We start from the raw sequence: 19,898 nt of genomic DNA on the forward strand, positions 1-19,898 counted from the left end.
CGTCCACAGAATCATCCGGAGCAGAGTGAGTGCCAAGGACAAAGCTGGGGGTTAACCTACTCTGCTTTAGCAAACAGGAGCCTCTAACAACTGAATCTGGCACCAACTATTCTGTGCCGGACGGACACTCAGGGCTCAGCTCCTCCAGCTTCTGGTGCCCCTACAGCTGGTGCTGAGATGCTGGGAATGGGGCAGGAAGGGCTTCCTGGGATGAACTGAGACATGAGCCAGGCGGGAATAGCAAGCTGGTGGTGAGGCTACGGAAGAGGGGAAGTTGCTTGCCCACCACATGCTGCTCTTCCTATACAACAGGCGATTTTGCACCCCAGGGGACACTTGGCAAACTGGGGGTGGGGTGAGGGGTGGGGGGATGTTACTAGAATCTCATGGGCGGAGGCCAAGAATCCTGCCACATATCTTACACTGCGCGGAACAGCTCCTCACAGCAGAGAATTATCCAACTCCAAATGTCCTTAGTGCTGAGGCTGAAAAATCCTGGTCTGCAACCACCGGGAAAAGAAGGCCAATTTGTAGCTGTGCCTGCAAAATCAACTTCCTTGCAAAGACCTTGTCCTTTCACCAACAAAGCTTTCATTGTCCGTCTTAGAAATGTCTGGGGTGGGTTGGCCAAAGACTCTGAGATCTGAAGGGAAAAAACAGATGCCGGCTTAGACCCCCGCTGGCCATGGAAAGCCCTGTGTCAACAGAGCTTGCTTAATGAGGACAGGGCTGTGGGGCATCCAGAACCCAGGGAGTCCCTCTGCCCACCGACCACGAGTCAGGATGGTCTAAAGCCCAAGGAACAAAAGCCCCCAAGAGGTTAGAATGGAGAGGAGCGGCCCCCATTCTGTTCGCTGGTTTAAGCACTTATCAGCTGTGTGTGATTTGGGGCTAGATCTGTCATTGGTAAAGTAGGTGACAGTCCTTTTTGTGAGGAAAAATGACATGCAGGTCTTTGAAAGAAGCAAACCCACTCAAATGCAAGTTTGTTTCCCACGGATTTGGGGGTCTCTCCATCTTGCACTGATCTGCCACCTTCAGAAGCCCACTGTCCTACTTGGGCTTTTTCTAGTTGGTACTTCTCTAAATCTTTAGTAAAACTCCGTTTGTGGCTCACATTTTTACAGTGGTAGTGAAACGAAAACTAGTTTTAGTTTAGTGGAGGCTCCCTCAACCATCACAGATCACCAGCCTTTTGTCTGGTTGGCCTTTCAAAGCTGTCCTGAGGTGGGCAAGGATGCGCTCACACATCCTTGTGCTCAGTCACTAGATGCAGTCAACCTGGGAAGGTGGGGACGGAGCATATTGTTTCTCCTAGGTAGCGTGGAACCTAAAGCCAGGGGCCTTGTCTCTTACCCAAAGGGAGATGTCCACATGGGGCTTTCTGGATTTAGGGTCTCCCATCACTGGCTGACTTTCCACTTGGAGCTGGAACATACACCCATAGGGACAGAGCCTCAGACAAGAGGGGACGCCAGTCAGAATCGAATGTGGTCTGGGTCAACAGGGAGATAAGGCAAAGGTAGAAGAGAAACTCTACTTCATCCACTTGCATCTTTTTCTGCAGATACGGAGAAATTTTTCACCACCGGACAAAGAGAGCTGTACCTGGAGGCCTGCAGACTTGTGGGCGTAGTGCCCGTCTCCTACTTCATCCGGAACATGGAGGAGTCCTATGTGAACCTCAACCACTATGGACTGGGCCCCAGGGGTACCAAGGCTATTGCTATAGCCCTGGTGGTGAGCGTACCAGTGCGGGCACGTGAAGGCTGGCGGAAGTGGGGACTTGACAGGGTGGTAGGCCCAAGAGTCAGAGAGCCCCACCTTGGGACCCTGCATTGCAACCTCTATGCCCGCCTTGCCCTAGACTCTGCATGACTACCAGTTGCTTTCCCCAAAAGGCATGGATGCCCAATAGCTCCTGGGAAGGAGGCTGCTAGAGACCTGGGCCTTGGAAGTCTATGCTGTTTCCTATTCAGAAAGCAAAGGCACCAGCCTGTGGGCCCTGGAAAAGCAACTGGTCTGGGCTTGGGCCCAAACGCTAATGTGAGAACACAATGCAAAATGTCAGCCAGATCTCAATTCCAAAGCTCACCTTTGCCTTAAATGAGTTCACTACTGAGCCATTCCATTTGATGTCTGCCTTTTGCAATATTTTATGTAAATCTTCAAGACCACACTGTAGAGTGGATCATGTTTTCCCACAGGAAGAATGTTCTCTCCCGGCTTGGCTTGAATGATAAGACTTGTCCATGAACTCATCATAGCTTTCTATGATTATAATTGATTATATACAAAACTGACTCCATCCCAGGAAAACAGAAAATGTAACAGGTGTATGTCAGCACAACACTGTTTGTTCACTTAGAACAGTAAAGAAAAATTGCAATTTTTAAAAAAAGCACCCATTTTTGGAACCATAACTGCATTCGCACTTAGCGCATGCCCATTAAGAAGTCACATGACGTGAGATTGTGCTGCTCTCCGGGGAGGGGGAGGGAAGGGAGGAAGGGCAGAGAAAGAAGAAAGCCATCTTGAAATTTATGGAGCGTTGAAAGACTGATTAATGAAGTGTTAGGAATTCACCATTACCTCATGAGCGTCATGGAAATAACAAAATCCACTCAGGACTTGGGCCACTTGTCTCTCAGTAACAGCAGTTGCTGTTTAGGGGGTTTTTCTTCTCTGATTCTTTGTATCATCCATTTGACAATCATTGTGACATTCCAATGGACTGAACTTTTATTTACTTTTATTTATCTTTGGTACTGTTTAACTTCTCACATGTGTTTCCCTGGCTTAGAGGAAGAGTATTCCGATAGGGCTCATTTTCATACTTCTCTGGGTCTGTCCCTCCTCCATCTATCTCCATGCCGTTGGACTTGGTGGGCTATGAGCCCCTCGAGAGGAGGAATGGTCTCTGTTCATCCCTGTTTCCTCGGCAGTTAGCACAGAGGGTGACAAATAGATACTCACCCGTGTGAAATGAATGTGAATGGATTTGGTGATCAGGCTACCTGCTACACCACATACTGTGCTGGTCCCCAGGATGACTCTAAAAGTGGTCCTTCAGCCCCCATTTCTGCTAAATGACACCTAGACTGGGAGACTCCCTGAGCCATCTCGCTTGCCTTTGAGCACGACTGAATTTTCCCACCCCGGCAAGAGAGCGGAGGCCAGAAGACACTTCATGAAGGCCCTGGGGGGCCATTCTGCCTCGCAGTAATTCACACTATCACACTTTCCCTTTGCCTGAAAGGAGAGCTACTTCTCTCACTGCTTTGTGTGCTTTGAAAATCGCTCAAATTCAAAGACATGCCTGTTCTCTGTGCTTTTCTGCACAGGGAATGAGGTGGGGAAGGGAAGGGCAAAAGTTCCGGTTTGAGCTAACCCCAGTCCCTCATGCTGCAAGGCCAGTCATTTCCACTTGTCTTGCTCCCTGTGGGAATGCAGACTAACTTGGATGTAGATATTTATTTAAGATTTAAGTTCCAGCTCCTTCTAAACAGCCTTGAGGCAACATCCTGACTATCAGAGAGTACCAGACAACCCTTAAGCCTAAACTAGAGGAAAGGCCTCTGAAGGAAGCAGGCACAGTAAAGGCGTTATGCTTAAATACCCTTCTTAAATAATAGCACATTCTCCTTAAACTTGGAGTAGGTCACAGGCCTCTCTCCTTAAAGCTAAATAGTTAAAATCTGTCCAGCTCTCCCTTGTGCCTCATCTTTTTCAGGACTTTATTTTAACGTCCCTTTTCTAAATCCCCCTTGGTACCCCTTTTGGGGAGGGAGGTGCTCAGAATAAGCATGTCATCCTAGCAAAACTCACTGGGATGGCTTGTCCCCTGCGCTATTCTCCTGTTCCTAGCCACTCCTCCAGAATTGCTAGCCTGCCTCTCTGTACCCTCTGACGTGGCTGGGATGTTCGAGAGGGGTGATGGGCTCTGGGCAAGGGCAGGGAACTGACTAGGTCACCAACCACCTCTGTCTCTCTCCCCCTCCCCTTGTGGTGGCTGAAGTCCAACACGACTGTTCTCAGGCTGGAGCTGGCAGACAATGGTATCACAGAGGAGGGCATCTTGAGCCTGGTGGAGATGCTACAGGAGAACTACTACCTGCAGGAGATGGTACTGTGCCCTGTTCTACCAGTTCCTACAACCATGCTTAGAGTCTCAGAACCCACTTCAGAGAAGCCAGAGTCCCCTGCCCAAGCCCAGGCCAGCCTCCAGGCTTTCTGCAGTCAGTCTGGGGCCTCCCCTCCCCTGGAAGTGACTTCTCAGAGGAGGTTCCGCACATGAGAGCCTGGCCAGGGGCACTGTGTTCCCTGTGGCCGTAGGAAACCCTGAGAAACCATTTCCGTCTGGATCTCATAAGCCCCTAAATGGACAAACTTACTTCTTTAGAGTGGCCTTAATTAAACTTTCTTAAAGAAAATAAAGCCATGAAATAATTTCATAAAATACAGTGTTCCCTGGCGACAGATGGTGGTGATCGTTGCACAACAATGTGAACGTACTTCAGCCCATTGAACTGTATACTTAAAAATGGTTAGGATGGTAAATGTTGTGTTACGTCTATTTTACCACAATTTTAAAAATTAAAAATAGAAGGGGAAAGACAATTGAGATGATAATGGCTGGCTTATATAAAGTCCCTGCCACTTGCCTGAAAGGACTATGTCCGTTTATACCCCTACTACTTCTGAGCATAGTGATTCATGCTCGTGAACCAATGAAGGGAATTACAATGATCGCTTACTCTAAATTCATTTTTCAATTGTTTCATGCCAAACCCTCCAAATAAAGTTGTCTTAGGTTTCAAAAAATAATAATAATACAATGTGCTTATCTAAAATACCAGGGCTAAACTGGGGAGGTGGGGAGTCACTGAGGTCAACTTCAGAGAACTGAGATCAGCCTGAGAGCTTCACGGTGAAGCATCAGAAAAGCCAGGGTTCCTCTCCTCCTCCTCTTCCCCTTTGCACCACCCTAACCCTTCCCATCCTTTCACCCCAGCCCTGCTCTCCCCACCCCACCCCTACTCCCTCAGTATAGGCCTCAAGTAAGCCCCCACCCCCATCATTTGTTAATGAGGGCCCTTTGATGGGAATGTCACATACTTAAGTGTTCTCTTGCCTTTTAGAATATTTCCGACAATGATCTTGGTGTGGAGGGGGCCAGAATCCTCTCTGAGTTCCTCCAGAAAAACACCTCTTTGCTCTTTAGTCTTCAGCTTTCAGGTGAGCCTATGAAGGAGAATGGGGAGGACATTGGGAATGTAATGGAGAGAAGGGTCAGAGCAGAGAGATCCAGGGTCTAACTGAGCCAGACCAGGTCCTGCTGATTTCAGAGACCAGAACACTGCGTCTACACCCTGCTAGATTCTTCCAACCATTCTCGTCCCCTCTCCACAACCACACTGGCTTCACGGCTGTCCTGGACAAGTGACTTCTGATTCACTTTGCAATATTCCCACCTCTGCTGGAAAGTCTGTACCCCAGACACCCGCACAGCTCCCGCTCCCACTTCATTCCTGCCTCCGCTCACAGGTCATCTCCTTAAGGGGACTTCTCTGACCTATCAAAGCAGCACCTCTCCGTCACCATCACTCTCTAACCTGTTTCTCTTCCTGGTTTTTCTTAACAGCACTTATTACTACCTGACCCCCTGTAGTATAACTAATTTTTAGTTAGTTTATTATCAGTCTTGCTCACAGAAAAAAAAAAAAAAGTCACTTGAGAACTCTATTACCCACAGACCTGCCCTCACTCAGGTTTATGGTTTGCATTTATACTATCTGCAGGGTCCTGGAATCCCTATGGCAGGAAATGAACATGCAAAGTGGTCCTATGTTGGTGATACCTTGGGGCACCCAACAGAAACAAACATAAACCTTTGGCAGGCTCCAGGCTGTTGGGGATTCCCACAGATAAAGCTCCGCTAAAGATGGGTGCACAGTCCAAAATTGCAAAAGAAGGAAACACCATGAGAGCTGTCAGACTCAACAGGTAATAGCATGGGACCCTCGAGAACTTCAGGAAATAGCATTATCCTATATAGGCTGTAAATTGAGTGACCATAAAATTTATCCATCAAACTGCACAGGAGCACTATCAATTAACTGAAACTTCTAATAAATAGATATCTTGCACCCAACTCTAAATCAAGTTTGATATGATTAAGAACATAAAACATACAAGAACAAATCACTATTTTTTAATAGGTCCCCCCCAAAATAGAACTTCTACAAATGAAAAATATATAATTATTGAAATTAAAGACTCAATGGATAAATTCAACAGCAAATTAGATACAGTGAATAAAATTAGTGACCTGGAAGGGCTTCCCTGGTGGTGCAGTGGTTGAGAGTCCGCCTGCCGATGCAGGGGACATGGGTTTGTGCCCCGGTCCAGGAAGATCCCACATGCCGCGGAGCGGCTAGGCCTGTAAGCCATGGCCACTGAGCCTGCACGTCTGGAGCCTGTGCTCCACAACGGGAGAGGCCACAACAGTGAGAGGCCCGCATACCGCAAAAAAAAAAAAATTAGTGACCTGGAAAATAGATAAAAGGATATTTTATCTGTCTTTGCAGTATAGAAAGATAAAGATATAGAGAATATAAAAGATAAAAATATAAAGGAATGAATAGACTCAATATAGCTAATAGGCAGTCCAGAAGAAGCGAATGGGTGAACAACAATATATGAGCAAATAATAGCCGACATGTTTCCTGAACTGATGAATTCTCAGATACAGGAATCCTAGTAAGTCCTAAGTACAGTAAAGTAAAAAGAAATCCACACCTGAGTATATCATAGTAAAAGCACCTAAGATAAAAAGATCTTAAAAGTATCCAGAGAGAAAATACAGAAACAGAGGTTATGTATTTTTTAATATAAATTTTACTACATATTAGATATTATTCTCCAATTTTCCTTTTTTCCCCTCTAAATATATCTTGGATTTCTTTCTATGGCAGAACCGATAGGTTTATCTCATTGTTTTGAACTCCTGGGTAGTTTTTCATGGTATGACTATAGCATAATTTATCTAATATCCCCCTTTTTGAAGGGAAGTGCATCTAGGTCATTTCTAGTTTTTCAATCTTCCAGATAATTTTTAAAGTATTTTCTTATCCATGCATCTTTTGAGCACATGTTCTAGTATCTCTACAGACACCCAGGAGCAGAATTATTCAATATAAGGTATACCCGTTTTAGTGAAGTTAAAAATTAATTTCCAAATTTCCCTTAAGAAGACTATACCAGGTTATAATTCCACCAGTGGAATGTCTGTTTCCCCCATATCTCCACCAGAAGTGTTATTACCAAACTGTTTGTGAACCAGACAGTTAAGTGTGTTGAAGTCACAGTACTTGGGTTCAGATCCCAGCTTTGACACTAGGCAATTTATTTAACCCTTCTGTGACTCACTTTTCTCATTTATAAACTAGGGACAATTATATTACCTATCTCAGGCAGTGATTGTGAGGATTACATTAATAAAAATCTGAATCACCTAGAACAGTACATAGGACGCAAGTATTCAATAACTGTTCGCCACTATTATTATCTTTATTACAGTCCCACATTACTATTGAAATAGAACATCTTTTCAGATGCTTATTTTCATTTTAATTTCTTCTTCTAAGAAATGGCCAATTGCTATATGGGGTTGTTTGTATTCTTAAGTGTTAGGCACTCTTTATATACTACAGATACTCATACCTGAATGTTACATATGGCTTTCTTCATGGTGTTTTCTTACATGAAAGTTTGTATACTTACTGTTGTCAAGTTCATCAGTCTTTTCTTTTATGGATTTAATTTTTGTAGTCTTGCTTAAAAAACGGTTTCCTACTTCAGATTTAAAAATATTTTTCTTTACTTTCTTCAAATATTTTTGTAATTTTGTTTTTTTCCACGTAGATCTTCAATATACCTAGAACTTATTCTTGTTCATGGCATTAGGTAGGAGTCAAACATTCTATTTCCAAAACTCATAGCCAGTTTCCCCAGCATCATTAGTTGAATAATCTACCCTTAACTAATTTGAATGTCATCATCTATTAAATTCCCATATAAGTATAAGTTCCTTTCTAGAGTCTCTATCCCACTTCATTAATCTATTTCTATGCCAACACTGTACTGTTTCAGTATGATTAGAATGTTAAAATTATAATATGCTATATAATATAATAATTAGTTGTAATTAAAATGATATATCAAGTATGTAATATTCAATATATTAGTTTTATAATTATATGATATGCTATAATATTTTTTATGTTTCAGTGGACAAAGTCTGACCTTTTTCAAAGTAATCTTGGCTATTCTTGTGTGGTTTCTCCTCCAGTTGAATTTTAGAATCATTTTGTCAAGTTCCATTAAAAAGAAAACTTACTGGGATTTTGGCTGGGGTTATATTTAATATTCTAGGTAAATTCAGGAAAGAATTGACATATTTAAAGTATTGAATATCTTCATTTAAGAACATGGTTTCTTCAGGTCTTTTTTATGTTCTTCAATAAATTTTATAGTTTTACTTCATTATGAGTCATGCATATTTCATATTAGCTTTATGTCTAGGTCTTTTATCATTTTATTCTTATGAGAATAGAATGTTTTTCTATCACATTTTCTAATTATCAATACTTATTATTGGTATGTTTTAGAGCTATTAATTTTTGTACACTGAGCCTATTACCAATCACTTGATTGAATTATCTTACTAGCTCTAATATTTTGTTAATTTTCTTGGATTATTTAGGTAGGTGATCATGTCTTCAAACAATGGAAGTTTCTGTCTCTTCTTTCCAATATTTATAGCTCTTAGAGAGGTTTCTGGTTGTATTGGCTAAGACCTCTAATATAACATTAATACAGAAAGTTCTTTGCAAAACTACAAATTTCCCAGCCCTATCCCAGGCTGCTGAATCAGAATCTTTAGGGAGAGGGGTCTAAGAATCTGTATTTTATCAAGCTTCCCAAATGATTTCTTATAACCGATGCACTGTTGGTAACCAATGGTATAAACACAACAATTTGAATAATAGATTGCCTAATTTTATACATTGACTAGATTATTATCTCATTTTATTGCACTGGTACCAGAAACAGCCAAAGAAGTACTTGTGTTTCAGTGGGTTCATTCATTTGTTCATTCAGTAAGGGTTTACTGAGCACCTGTTATGTGCCAAGCACTTTTTAGGTGCTAGAGACATAGAGCTTATTAAGGTTTCAAAGGAGAAATTTGGGGGTAAGGGTTTGTGTCATTTATTCTCTGGAAATCACCAATGTTTTAGATTGCTTAGCAATCTAGGGCTAGGGTAAGATAAGGGAGGCACTCACCTCAGCCACAAAACTTAAGGGGCAACAAAAAAACTCAGTAACCAAATAAGTAATATCATAATGCAACATTTTTGAAAGTGAAAATTAATGCAAAAACAAATCCATGATGAAAAAAAATCAAATAAATAAATAAATAAATAAATAAATATAAATAAATTTTAAAAATCAAATAAATAAAAAACAGGATCCAACAGGGACAGATTGGGGTGAAGTGAGTGAGGCCTGGCATGCAAATACAGGGTCAGATCCTGCTTTTATTTAAAATTTGGTTCATCATAGATGTTTTTGCATTGATTTGGATTTTAAAATATTAAGATATTACCCATCGTGATTACTGAGATTTTCAAGTGCCTCATTCACCCCTCTAGTCCCAACCCTGCTGCTCAGACTTGGATTAGCATTTTTATAATGTTACACATTTTAGGCACTAGGCTAGGGGTTGATGCTGTCAATGGATGCACAGGGTATGGTGTACCAACCCCTGGAACTCCCTGGACAGTCATGGCAGAGAGAGAAGGGAAGGACTGTTAAAGAGATGGTAACTGGTTGCCTTTTTTCCCCTGTGTTCGCCTATGCCCAAACATTTGCTTTAAGTACTTGCCACCTTTTCTACGTCTGATTGTTCCAAAGGCAAGAGACTAGCAGGGCTAGGATATGGAGAGTAAGGGAGCCTTAGTCTGGAGAACATTGCTAATGCCCCCCTTCACTACAGGAAATAACTTCAAGGAAGAATCCGCAGAGCTGTTTTGCCAAGCCCTGTCGGTAAGAAGCAAGGGGTGGGTGCAGCCAGCCATGTGAGAGATGCCCTGGGAGATGGGTGGCTCTGAGCACAGGGAGGTGAGGCTACTTGCCTGAGTTAGGGAGTTGGCGAGTATTTAGACTCTGCCAATCCTATCAAAAACCTCAGCAAGTGGTAGGACTGTTTGGATGGTGCTAAATTCTCGCAGCAGTCATCAACAGTTCAGCAGGAAATGAACAAGAAATTGTCCTCAGTCTAAGAACACTAGTCTACTTAATTTTTGGCATATGGGGGCCCACACTGTTCTAAGAGAGGTATTTGCAGTCACAAAGAAGACAAAAATTACCTTTCTCTGCACTGTTTCTTTCTCTAGACCAATTACAGAATTAAGTCGCTGGATCTCAGTCACAACCAATTCTCTGATAAGGCAGGAGAGTACCTGGGGAAGATGCTGGGTGAGTCTTCCGCGGAGGGAGGAACCAGCAAGGGGGAGGGACATGGGGTGTGATGGCTTGTCAGAGCTGCATCTCCGGTTTCTTATTGTTATTGAACGTTCTGATTATAAAAAGTGATGCACACCACACCCGAAGTACACTTTGAATGGAGCAGACACCTGAATGTGGGAAGTAAACTTTAAAATGATTAGAAGAACGTAGAGAGAAGTAACTTGCTGACTTCAGGGAGACTACGGATTATTAAACAGAAATGGGCAGAAACTGTAACAAAATAGTGGCAGAAACTGTAACAGAAACGATTCATATATTTGACAACAGTAAGTTTAAAACTTGCTTGTGATAAAAGACATTGTGGGGGCTTCCCTGGTGGCGCAGTGGTTGAGAGTCCGCCTGCCGATGCCGGGGACATGGGTTCGTGCCCCGGTCTGGGAAGGTCCCACATGCCGCGGAGCGGCTGGGCCCGTGAGCCATGGCCGCTGAGCCTGCGCGTCCGGAGCCTGTGCTCCGCAACGGGAGAGGCCACAACAGTGAGAGGCCCACATACTGCAAAAAAAAAAAAAAAAAAAAAGACATTGTGGGGCAATGATAGAAAACAAGCAATAGTTAAGGAGTAGAAATGTGCAGCATTTGTATAATATAGAAGAGTACTCTTCAGAATATTGATAAAAGTTCCTATAGCTCCATTAGGCAGTGATAAATACTCCCAATAAAACAATGGTCAAAGCATATGGACAGTGACCAAAGAAAGCCAAGTGCCCACACTCTTTAGTAGTTAGAAACATGCAAAATAAAACAACAAAAAGATCTCCCTTGTCATCTAGCAGAGCTGTAAAAATTTCCCATCAGAGAATATCAAGGGCTAATACAAGCAAGAAATAGGAACACTCACAAGTCTACTAGGTAAAGGCACTTTGGAGAACAATTTGACAGTGTTTACTATCGTCAAAAATGTATATATTTTCTATGACGCAGTTCCCCTCTATACGTGTCTCAGAGACGCTCTCACACATACACAGCGAGAGGTGTCTGCAGAGGTTTCACTGCAAAAGTGTTATAAAGGAAAGAAAACCTAAATGCTCATTCCTGGGGGAATGAGTAGAAAAGGAAAGGACTCCTAGCAGTGGGGACGGGATGCTCATCTAGATGGAGGGGTGAGGGAAGCCCCACAGGGAAGGTGGCTCTTTGTTGAAACCTGAATATCAAAGAAGAAAGAGCCGTGCTAGGGTCTGGACACACAGGGCTCCAGGCAGAAAGAATGGAGCGTGTCCCCTGTTTGAGGAACTGGGGGGTCAGTGTGGCTGGAGCAGAGGGGACAGGGGAGGAGGATGGAAGGAGAAGAGGTTGTTGCCCGCAGCCCCTGACATCGGGCCGCGGGAGCCATGGGATGTGAGGAGGCTGGGATCCACGCGGCGCACGACCAAGAGTCGTGGAGGATGTGAGCGTGGGGCGACACGGTGCGGCGTGCAGGGGCAGATGTGCCGTGTGAAGCCCGCAGCTGACGAGGACAGCAATGGAAGAGGGAGGCCGGTCAGGAGGCTGGTGTGGGGGTGCAGGTAAAACAGGACCACAGCGTGAGCTCAGGGAGGAGGTAGTGCCTGAGCAGTGGATGGATTCAGAATATACTTTGCAAGTAAAGCCGAAAGGACTTGCTGATGTGAAGGAGGAGGGAAGGGAGAGATAGACTCACGACTCTTTTGTTTCAGTTACTGGTTAGAGGCAGGTGTCATTTACTTAGAGGGGAAAACTCAGGGAGTAACAGTATGGGGGCGGGCGGCAGGAGTTAGGAGTCGAGTTTTCCGTTTTGGCCGTGGAGGACTTTTGATGCCCATTCGACGCCTACACAGAGATATCAAGCTGTGTGAGTTTAGAGCTTGGTGAACAGGTCAGGACTAGAAACATATATTTGTGAGTCATAGGCACAGGGAAGTATTTAAAGCCATGTGTCAAGATGGGGTCATCCAGACGAGTGCAGATAGAGTTGAGTAGGTGGCCATCCCTCTGGCCCCTGGGCCGCTCCGACATTTTTAGGGTTTGCAGAGGAGGGGGAGCTGGAGACGGAGTCGCGAGTCAAATAGGAAAAGTCAGGAGCCAAGGAGCCATATGAGGACGTATTTTCAAGAAGGGGTAAGTGGTCAGCTGGGTCAAGTAATGCTTAGAGGTCAAATAAGATGAGGACAGAAAAGCGACCACAGCGCTTAGCAACATGGAGATAATCGGTGACCTTGACAGGTGCCATGTTCGTGAAGTGGGTGAGTATGGAAACCCAACTGGAGTGGGTTGAGTTGAAAATGGGATGCAAAGAAGTGGAAATGACCACATAAGCAACTCCAGACGTTCCACTGAGACAAGGTTTGAACAGAAGGATGGGTGGCATATAGAGTCCAGGAAGGTTTTTTTTGTTTTTTTTTTTTAATGCGGTACGCGGGCCTCTCACTGCTGTGGCCTCTCCCGTTGCGGAGCACAGGCTCCGGACGCGCAGGCCCAGTGGCCATGGCTCACGGACCCAGCCGCTCCGCGGCATGTGGGATCTTCCCGGACCGGGGCACGAACCCACGTCCCCTGCATCGGAAGGCGGACTCTCAACCACTGCACCACCAGGGAAGCCCTATATGCAGTTTTTAAAAGAATCCTTATTATTATTAAAGCTACCAAAAATAAGATGATTACTATGTGACAGGCATCATACTAGGCTTTTTACATCAATCCTCACCAAAAAAACCTTGTACAGGTTAACATCTCTATTTTATAGATAAGAAAACAGAAGGACGGGAAGGATAAGTAACCTGTTTAAGGTCACAAAGCTAGTAAGTGTTGAGAACAGAATTAAAATTTTAATTTTGTGGCCATTTAAGAGAGGCAGGCTTGCAAGGTTTAACTTAAGGGACTTCCCTGGTGGTCCCGTGGTTAAGACTTTGCCTTCCAATGCAAGGGGGACACGTTCGATCCCTGGTCAGGGAGCTAGGATCCCATATGCCTCGTGGCCAAAAAAACAAAACACAAAACAGAAGCAATATTGTAACAAATTCAATAAAGACTTTAAAAATGGTCCACATCAAAAAAAATAATATTAAAAAAAAAGGTTTAACTTCAGTGAGGGACTTGGCACAGAAGAGGAGAGAAAAATAAGACTAGGATGAGGGAGACAGGCAGGGAGAGAGAATGAAGGCAGGACAAAAGTTTGTTCTCGATATAATAGAAGGTATTGTGCACTTCCTGAAAGTCTGTCCTGGTGGTTGACACAAGAGAAAGACGCGATCAGTACAGACTGCTCTGTCCATAGAAAATAAAACAGGGGCTTCCCTGGTGGCGCAGTGGTTAAGAATCCGCCTGCCAATGCAGGGGACACAGGTTCGAGCCCTGGTCCGGGAAGATCCCACATGCCGCGGAGTAACTAAGCCCGTGCGCCACAGCTACTGAGCCTGCGCTCTAGAGCCCACAAGCCACAACTACTGAAGCCCGTGTGCCTAGAGCCCGTGCTCTGCAACAAGAGAAGCCACCGCAATGAGAAGCCCGCGCATAGCAACGAAGAGTAGCCCCCGCTCGCTGCAACTAGAGAAAAGCCCGCTTTCAACAACGAAAACCCAATGCAGCCAAAATTTTTTTTTAAATATAAGAAAGTAAATAAAACAGAATAACACATTTTTCCTGGGCCTGAAGGCGATTCCTCCCACTCAGTAATCCTTCAAGAGCACTTTATTCTCTCCTTCCAATGGTGTCCTCGGCACATCCACCCTCCCCAGATAAAAATAACAATGATGAAGTGTTTAAATAGGATGCTTTCCCAGCCCTATGTAGCACATGAGCAAAAGCAACTTTAAGTTAAAAAAATGTGCAATTTCTGTGCAAACCCAACTTCTAGACAAGCCTGATGCCCCCACACTTCCACCTGGCTGTATCCCTAAAGCTCTCCTGGATGGAAATTCTGGGGCCTCCACTGCTCCCGTAGGTCTCCATGAAAAAGACATCACGCGATACCACACCCCACGCCCATCATAGTGTCCCTATGTAAATACAAGGTTTGCCGTGCTCTCTCCATCTGTTTTAATGGTTGTGTAACTTTCCACCAGATGGATATTTATGTTATGCTTTACCCTTCCCCTGTGAGTCACAAACCTTACTTTTATAAGTGATGCCAGGGAAAACATCTACAAGCATGTTGCTCTTCTTAAATCCTGTACTGTCTCCTTAGGAAGAGTCTCAGGGGTGATATTGCTGTGAGATAGAGTAAACAGATTTTAACAGGAAAATGTCTGTGACCAGATAGTATTTGCCAAATAGAGCATACCATTTGCTTGCCACCTGCAATGTATGAGTATTTTACTACGTTGTTGCCAGCCTTGGGAATCATCTTAGAATTTTGTGTTTAAATGAATAACTGACGAATTATTACCTCCGTGTTTTGCTTTGCATGAGGATTGAGCGATCCTTATTCCCAATGTGATGGACCTCTGCCAACCCTGAGACTGGGTTCTCTGTGGTGTGGTGGATGCTGAGATGACTCCTTCCCTCCCACAGCCCTCAACGTGGGGCTCCAGTCGCTGGACCTGAGCTGGAACCACCTCTACATCCAGGGAGCGGTGGCCTTGTGCAGCGGTCTCCGGGTAAGCCCTCCGGGAGTGGTGTGTTAAGCCCCAGTGAGGACGGCCAAGCCCTGAGTCAGCCACCTTGAACCCTTCCCCATGGGTAAATCCACCCTGCTGAAACCTAGCTGGCATCTTTGGGGTACTTCACGGCAGCAGTTTAACTAGGGGGTAGGGAATGACCTCAGCCCAAAGGGAATGAGCCTCAAGAGTACTTGAGACTCTGAGCCCAGCTGGGAGGGATCTGGAAAGATCTGGCTGATCTCCCTCCTGGGGACCACTGAGCACCCTGTCTGGATGACAGCAGGGGACAAAAATTGGGGCCCGTTGGCTGGATGAGTTGCATGCAGTCTTCATGCTGGTGCTGTTCTCCCTTCTCCCTGCAGGCTAATGTGTCCCTGAAGAAACTGAATCTCTCCATGAACAGCTTTGGGAACGAGGGGGCTGCAGACTTAGGGGAGGTCCTCAGAGTCAACAACTCCCTGGCCTACCTAGACCTCAGCAGCAACAACATCAGCAATGAAGGGCTGTCCAAAATCAGCAAAGGATTGGAGTTGAACGAAAGCCTCAAAGTTCTGAAGGTAGTGCTGGGAACGGGACATCTTGTGCCTGCATTTCTGTGTGTGTGTGTGTGTCCGTGCATTCATGTGTGTGTCCATGCTTCCATGTGTGTGCATCCATGTGCGTATACCTGTGCATCTGTGTGTCTCTGTACCCATGTATGTGTGCACGTGTATGTATGTGTCCGTGCATTCATGTGTGTGTCCATGCTTCCATGTGTGTGCATCTGTGTATGTGTCCGTGTGTCCATGTGTGTGCATGCACGTGTGTGTCTGCGTGTATTGGCGTGAGGGCAGCAGGACGATGGAGCTGGATGTTGCTGGAGAGAAAATCTACCCTGTGCTTCATATGTGAGTACGTTCTTGGCTGTCTCTCTGCTGTAAACCCAGTGTCACCCTCTGCTCTCACCTGGCACAGGGTTGGGTCTTCCTTGCTCCCATCTGGGTCTCCTCCAGTTTCTTTGTTTTTCTTTGCTGATAGGCCTGCGAGATCTTAGTTCCCAAACCAGGGATTGAACCCCAGCCCTGTCAGTGAAAGCACTGAGTCCTAACCACTGGACCACCAGGGAATTCCCTCCTCCAGGTTTTCTCCACACTGCGGCAAGAGTGTGCATTCTGAGCATAAATCTGACTTCCATCCCCACCCATACCTACTCTCCTCCCACTTAGGCCCCCCCGACCATGGCCTCCGTTGCTCAAATCCCGTTCTCTCACCCTGTGTGCTTCTCCAGCCTCAGTTTACCCCCCACTCTCCCCCGCACTCCAGCCATGGTCTCAGGGTCTTTTTTCTACTCCCTTCCCGCAGGGCCTGTAGTGCTCCCTCCACTGGCCTCAATTGCTGGTCTGCCTCAGAGCACAGCTGGAGCAGCAATTCCCCCAGGGACCCTGCAGGAACACTCAGATCCTGTTTGCCCCTTCACGCAGAACTCACCAGAGTTTTTCCTTATACTCTCATTTGAGTGACTATTTGACTGTCACCACTAGTTCGAAAGTTTCCTGAGGACAAAGACATGTTTGGCTTTGCCCATTACTATATCCCCCGTACCTAGCAGAGTCCTGGGCATAGAGTAGATACCCATTGAATATTTATTAAGTGAATGAATGAATACATATTTCATTTTAAATCAATTTGCTCATAGATGCTAATTTATAACATAGAAGCTCATGGGAAGTTGGGAACTGATGTAAGATGTGGACTTCTATTAATAGGTCCCCTTTCTGGGACTCCTACCACAAGCCAGGTTCTATATCAAGCGCTTTGCCTCCTTCTTCATGGCCCAGCCCTACCAAGCAGGCTCCAGTAGCCCCATTTGTCAGATGAGAAGACTGAGGCTGTGTGACTTGTCAGGCCGTGCAGCTAGCAAGAGGCAGAGGGATGTCAGCTCTACCTGGCTTTCCACTGCAGCTCCAACTCCCGCAAGATGTGGAGGTGACTCGGGGGGACCAAAGACATGGGGGTGCTGGTGGAAGAAGAATGGGAGTTAGGAATCAGTGAAGATGAGCCACCATCTGAGAGGACAGCCACCTTAGAGCTGCTGAGGTGACAACAGGGAGTCAGATTCCAACCTGTGGAGGGAGCGTGGTGACTGCAGACCAGACCAGGTGGCCATCTAGTGACTGGGGGAGCTCAGAGGCTGGCCTGGCTGGAGGGGCACCAAGTGTGACTCAGAGAAGAGAGACTGACCCAGCCTGCAAAGGACTGAGCCTCGGTCGGTGGCCAGTGAAGCTAAGGAAAGTGCAGAGAATCTGAATTTTAAGACTAAAATGCTGCCTCAGCAAAATGGCAACAGGGATTTTCTCTGGTTAGTGGGATATAGGCAATTTTAACATTTTTTTCTACTGCTTTTTAAATTTTTTCTACGGTGACCAAATATTTTATTTTAATTTTTTAAATTGTTTTAAAAGCGAAAGAAAAAAAGCTTAAAATATACCTTTTAGTTTGGTCGTATGTGGAGGCCACATCAGTTTTGCCACAGGAATTATCTGTTGCTCTCCACAGCCATCCCCAGCCCTCCTTTTCTTAATCTTGGAAGAATAAGGAATTCCCCCTGCACGTGAGTCAAACCAAAGATTCTGGATGCTAAGCCCTATGAGGGCAGGGCTCCAGGCTGTCTTTTCTCACTGGAGTACTGAAAGAGCCTGGGAACCCCCTGACATAGAGTTTTGGTCAGCCTCATCAGGAAACCATCAGCTGAAAGCCTTCAATAATAATAAGTAACATTCATTGGCTGCTTACTATGTACCATGCACTCTTTTGAATGCTTTACCTGAAGTTATGTATTGACTCCTCTGTGCAGCCCTAGGCCATAGGTACACAGTAGTCAGGGAACTAACACAAGACCAGAAAACTAGTAAGCAGAGCCAATGGGCTCCATGCACCCTGCTGTTAACCTCCATACCACGCTGCAGTGGCTCACAGTACTGTGGAGATAAAGCCCTGAGTACTTAGCTAAGCCCCCAAGGTCCTGTGCAGTCTGACCCATCACAGCTCTGTGGCCTCACGCTCTCTGCTCCTGCTCATGAAACGTTTACTTTTCCCCACACACCTCTGCACCTTTGCCCTTGCCTTCCCTTGTCTTCTTTGGTGCACCTTATTCCCTCCTCTGGTCCTGTCTGCCTTCTTCATCCCTAGCTAATCCCCATTAGCTCTGCGAGGCTTAGCTCAAGTGTCCCCTCCACCATACTGGATGCCCCTTTCCTTGTTTTCTGTGGTACCAGTGGGTACCTCTGTCATTGCCATCATCGCACTTCAGATGTCATTTGCTTGTTTGCCTGTGTCCCCCTCTAGAGTGTAAGCTACCTGAGGGAAGAGATATTGTCATGTTTGCCTGTGCATCCCTCAGCACTTAACCCAGTGACTGGCACGTGGATGTTTGTTGGATGGATATTTGGATGGATGGATGGATGATGGATGGATGGATGGATAGATGGATGGATGGATGGATGGATGGATGGATGGATAGATGGATGGATGGATGGATGATGGATGGATGGATGGATGGATGGATAGATGGATGGATGGATCGATGGATGGATAGATGGATGGATGGATGGATGGATGGATGGATGGATGGATGATCAGTGAGATGGACAAGTGAATGGATGACAAATAGACAGGGAGATGGGTGCTTACAGAGAAGTCTGGGAGGATGACAGAGATTAGGATTTGATGGGAGGAAATGGAAACCGTGCTCTGAGCCAGCCTCTCCTGTCCTCATCTCTGCCTCCTTCTGCCTCGCCCTTCCTCCCACAGCTTTACCTGAACCCTCTAAGTATGGATGGGGCTGTGTTACTTATCCTGTCCATCAAGAGGAACCCCAAATCCAAGATGGAGGATATTGACATTTCCGTAAGTGATCAAATTGTTTGCTTGCACTTGGGAGCAAGCCAGTTACCATGGCCACTGTGCCAGCTCTAGCCCTCAGGGCCCTCACAGAACTGCTCCTTGAAAAGGCTACTCCTTTTAGAGTACAACTCTGCCCCCTCCAGAGGTCCTTTCCGTAGGAGTAGCCATTCAGTCAAAAACATCATGATGTGACATTATTTACCAGATCCTGGGAACCCAGGACCTGCACCCCCAACAGTGGGCCTGAAGGCAGAGAGGAGGAACACCAGAAGCAAAGGCAGGGGGACCCCCAGAACAGACTTGTCTACCGTCAGCTTTGTCGATGGATGGCTTTGGGCCTTAGAATGCTTCCAGAATCACAGGATTTTTAGACTCTGAGTATTAAAACATGTGCAGACCTGTGTTTTCATTTCATGACTCAGCCTACTCAGAGTAGTATTTGAGTGTAAAAAAACCTTGATGGAGGAGGGAAGCCTGAGGAGGTGACTCCACTCTACCAGCTACTCTGGCCAGAATCATCCTAGAGGTGGGAGCTGGTGCCAACAATATCCTATACTTGTCTACCATTCTATACTCTTTTTTCATTTTCATTTTTTCATTTACTCCTACCCTGGGAGGTAGGTAGAGTGTATCCATGACCTAGGGCCGCCATGGCAAAGTACACAGACCAAGTGGCTGAAATTTATTGTCTCACAGTTCTGGAGGCTAGGAGTCCAAGATCAAGGTGTTGGTAGAGTTGGTTCCTCCAGAGGGCTGTGAGGAAGAATCTATTCCTGCTTTCTCCTAGCTTCTGGTAGTTTACTGGCAATCTTTGCTGTCCCTTGGCTTGTAAAAACATCACCCTAATCTCTGTCTTCAGCCTCAGTGGCT

At 45.5% G+C, this 19,898-nt stretch overlaps 1 protein-coding gene across 1 annotated transcript in view; it reads left to right on the forward strand.

Moving 5' to 3' along the window:
* The window catches only part of LRRC74A (leucine rich repeat containing 74A), a gene marked incomplete at both ends in the record, with an annotated part of 58,204 nt that overhangs the window by 19,370 nt on the left and 18,936 nt on the right, over nucleotides 1-19,898 (forward strand). Inside the window, 8 exon segments of the mRNA XM_082618791.1 lie at nucleotides 1,568-1,740; nucleotides 4,019-4,126; nucleotides 5,142-5,238; nucleotides 10,061-10,110; nucleotides 10,461-10,542; nucleotides 15,058-15,143; nucleotides 15,509-15,703; nucleotides 18,936-19,031. Coding sequence (XP_082474917.1) covers nucleotides 1,568-1,740; nucleotides 4,019-4,126; nucleotides 5,142-5,238; nucleotides 10,061-10,110; nucleotides 10,461-10,542; nucleotides 15,058-15,143; nucleotides 15,509-15,703; nucleotides 18,936-19,031 — 887 coding nt within the window.

Source organism: Mesoplodon mirus (genome assembly GCF_964341445.2).
Source record: "Mesoplodon mirus genome assembly, chromosome: 4".
NCBI lineage: Eukaryota > Metazoa > Chordata > Mammalia > Artiodactyla > Ziphiidae > Mesoplodon > Mesoplodon mirus.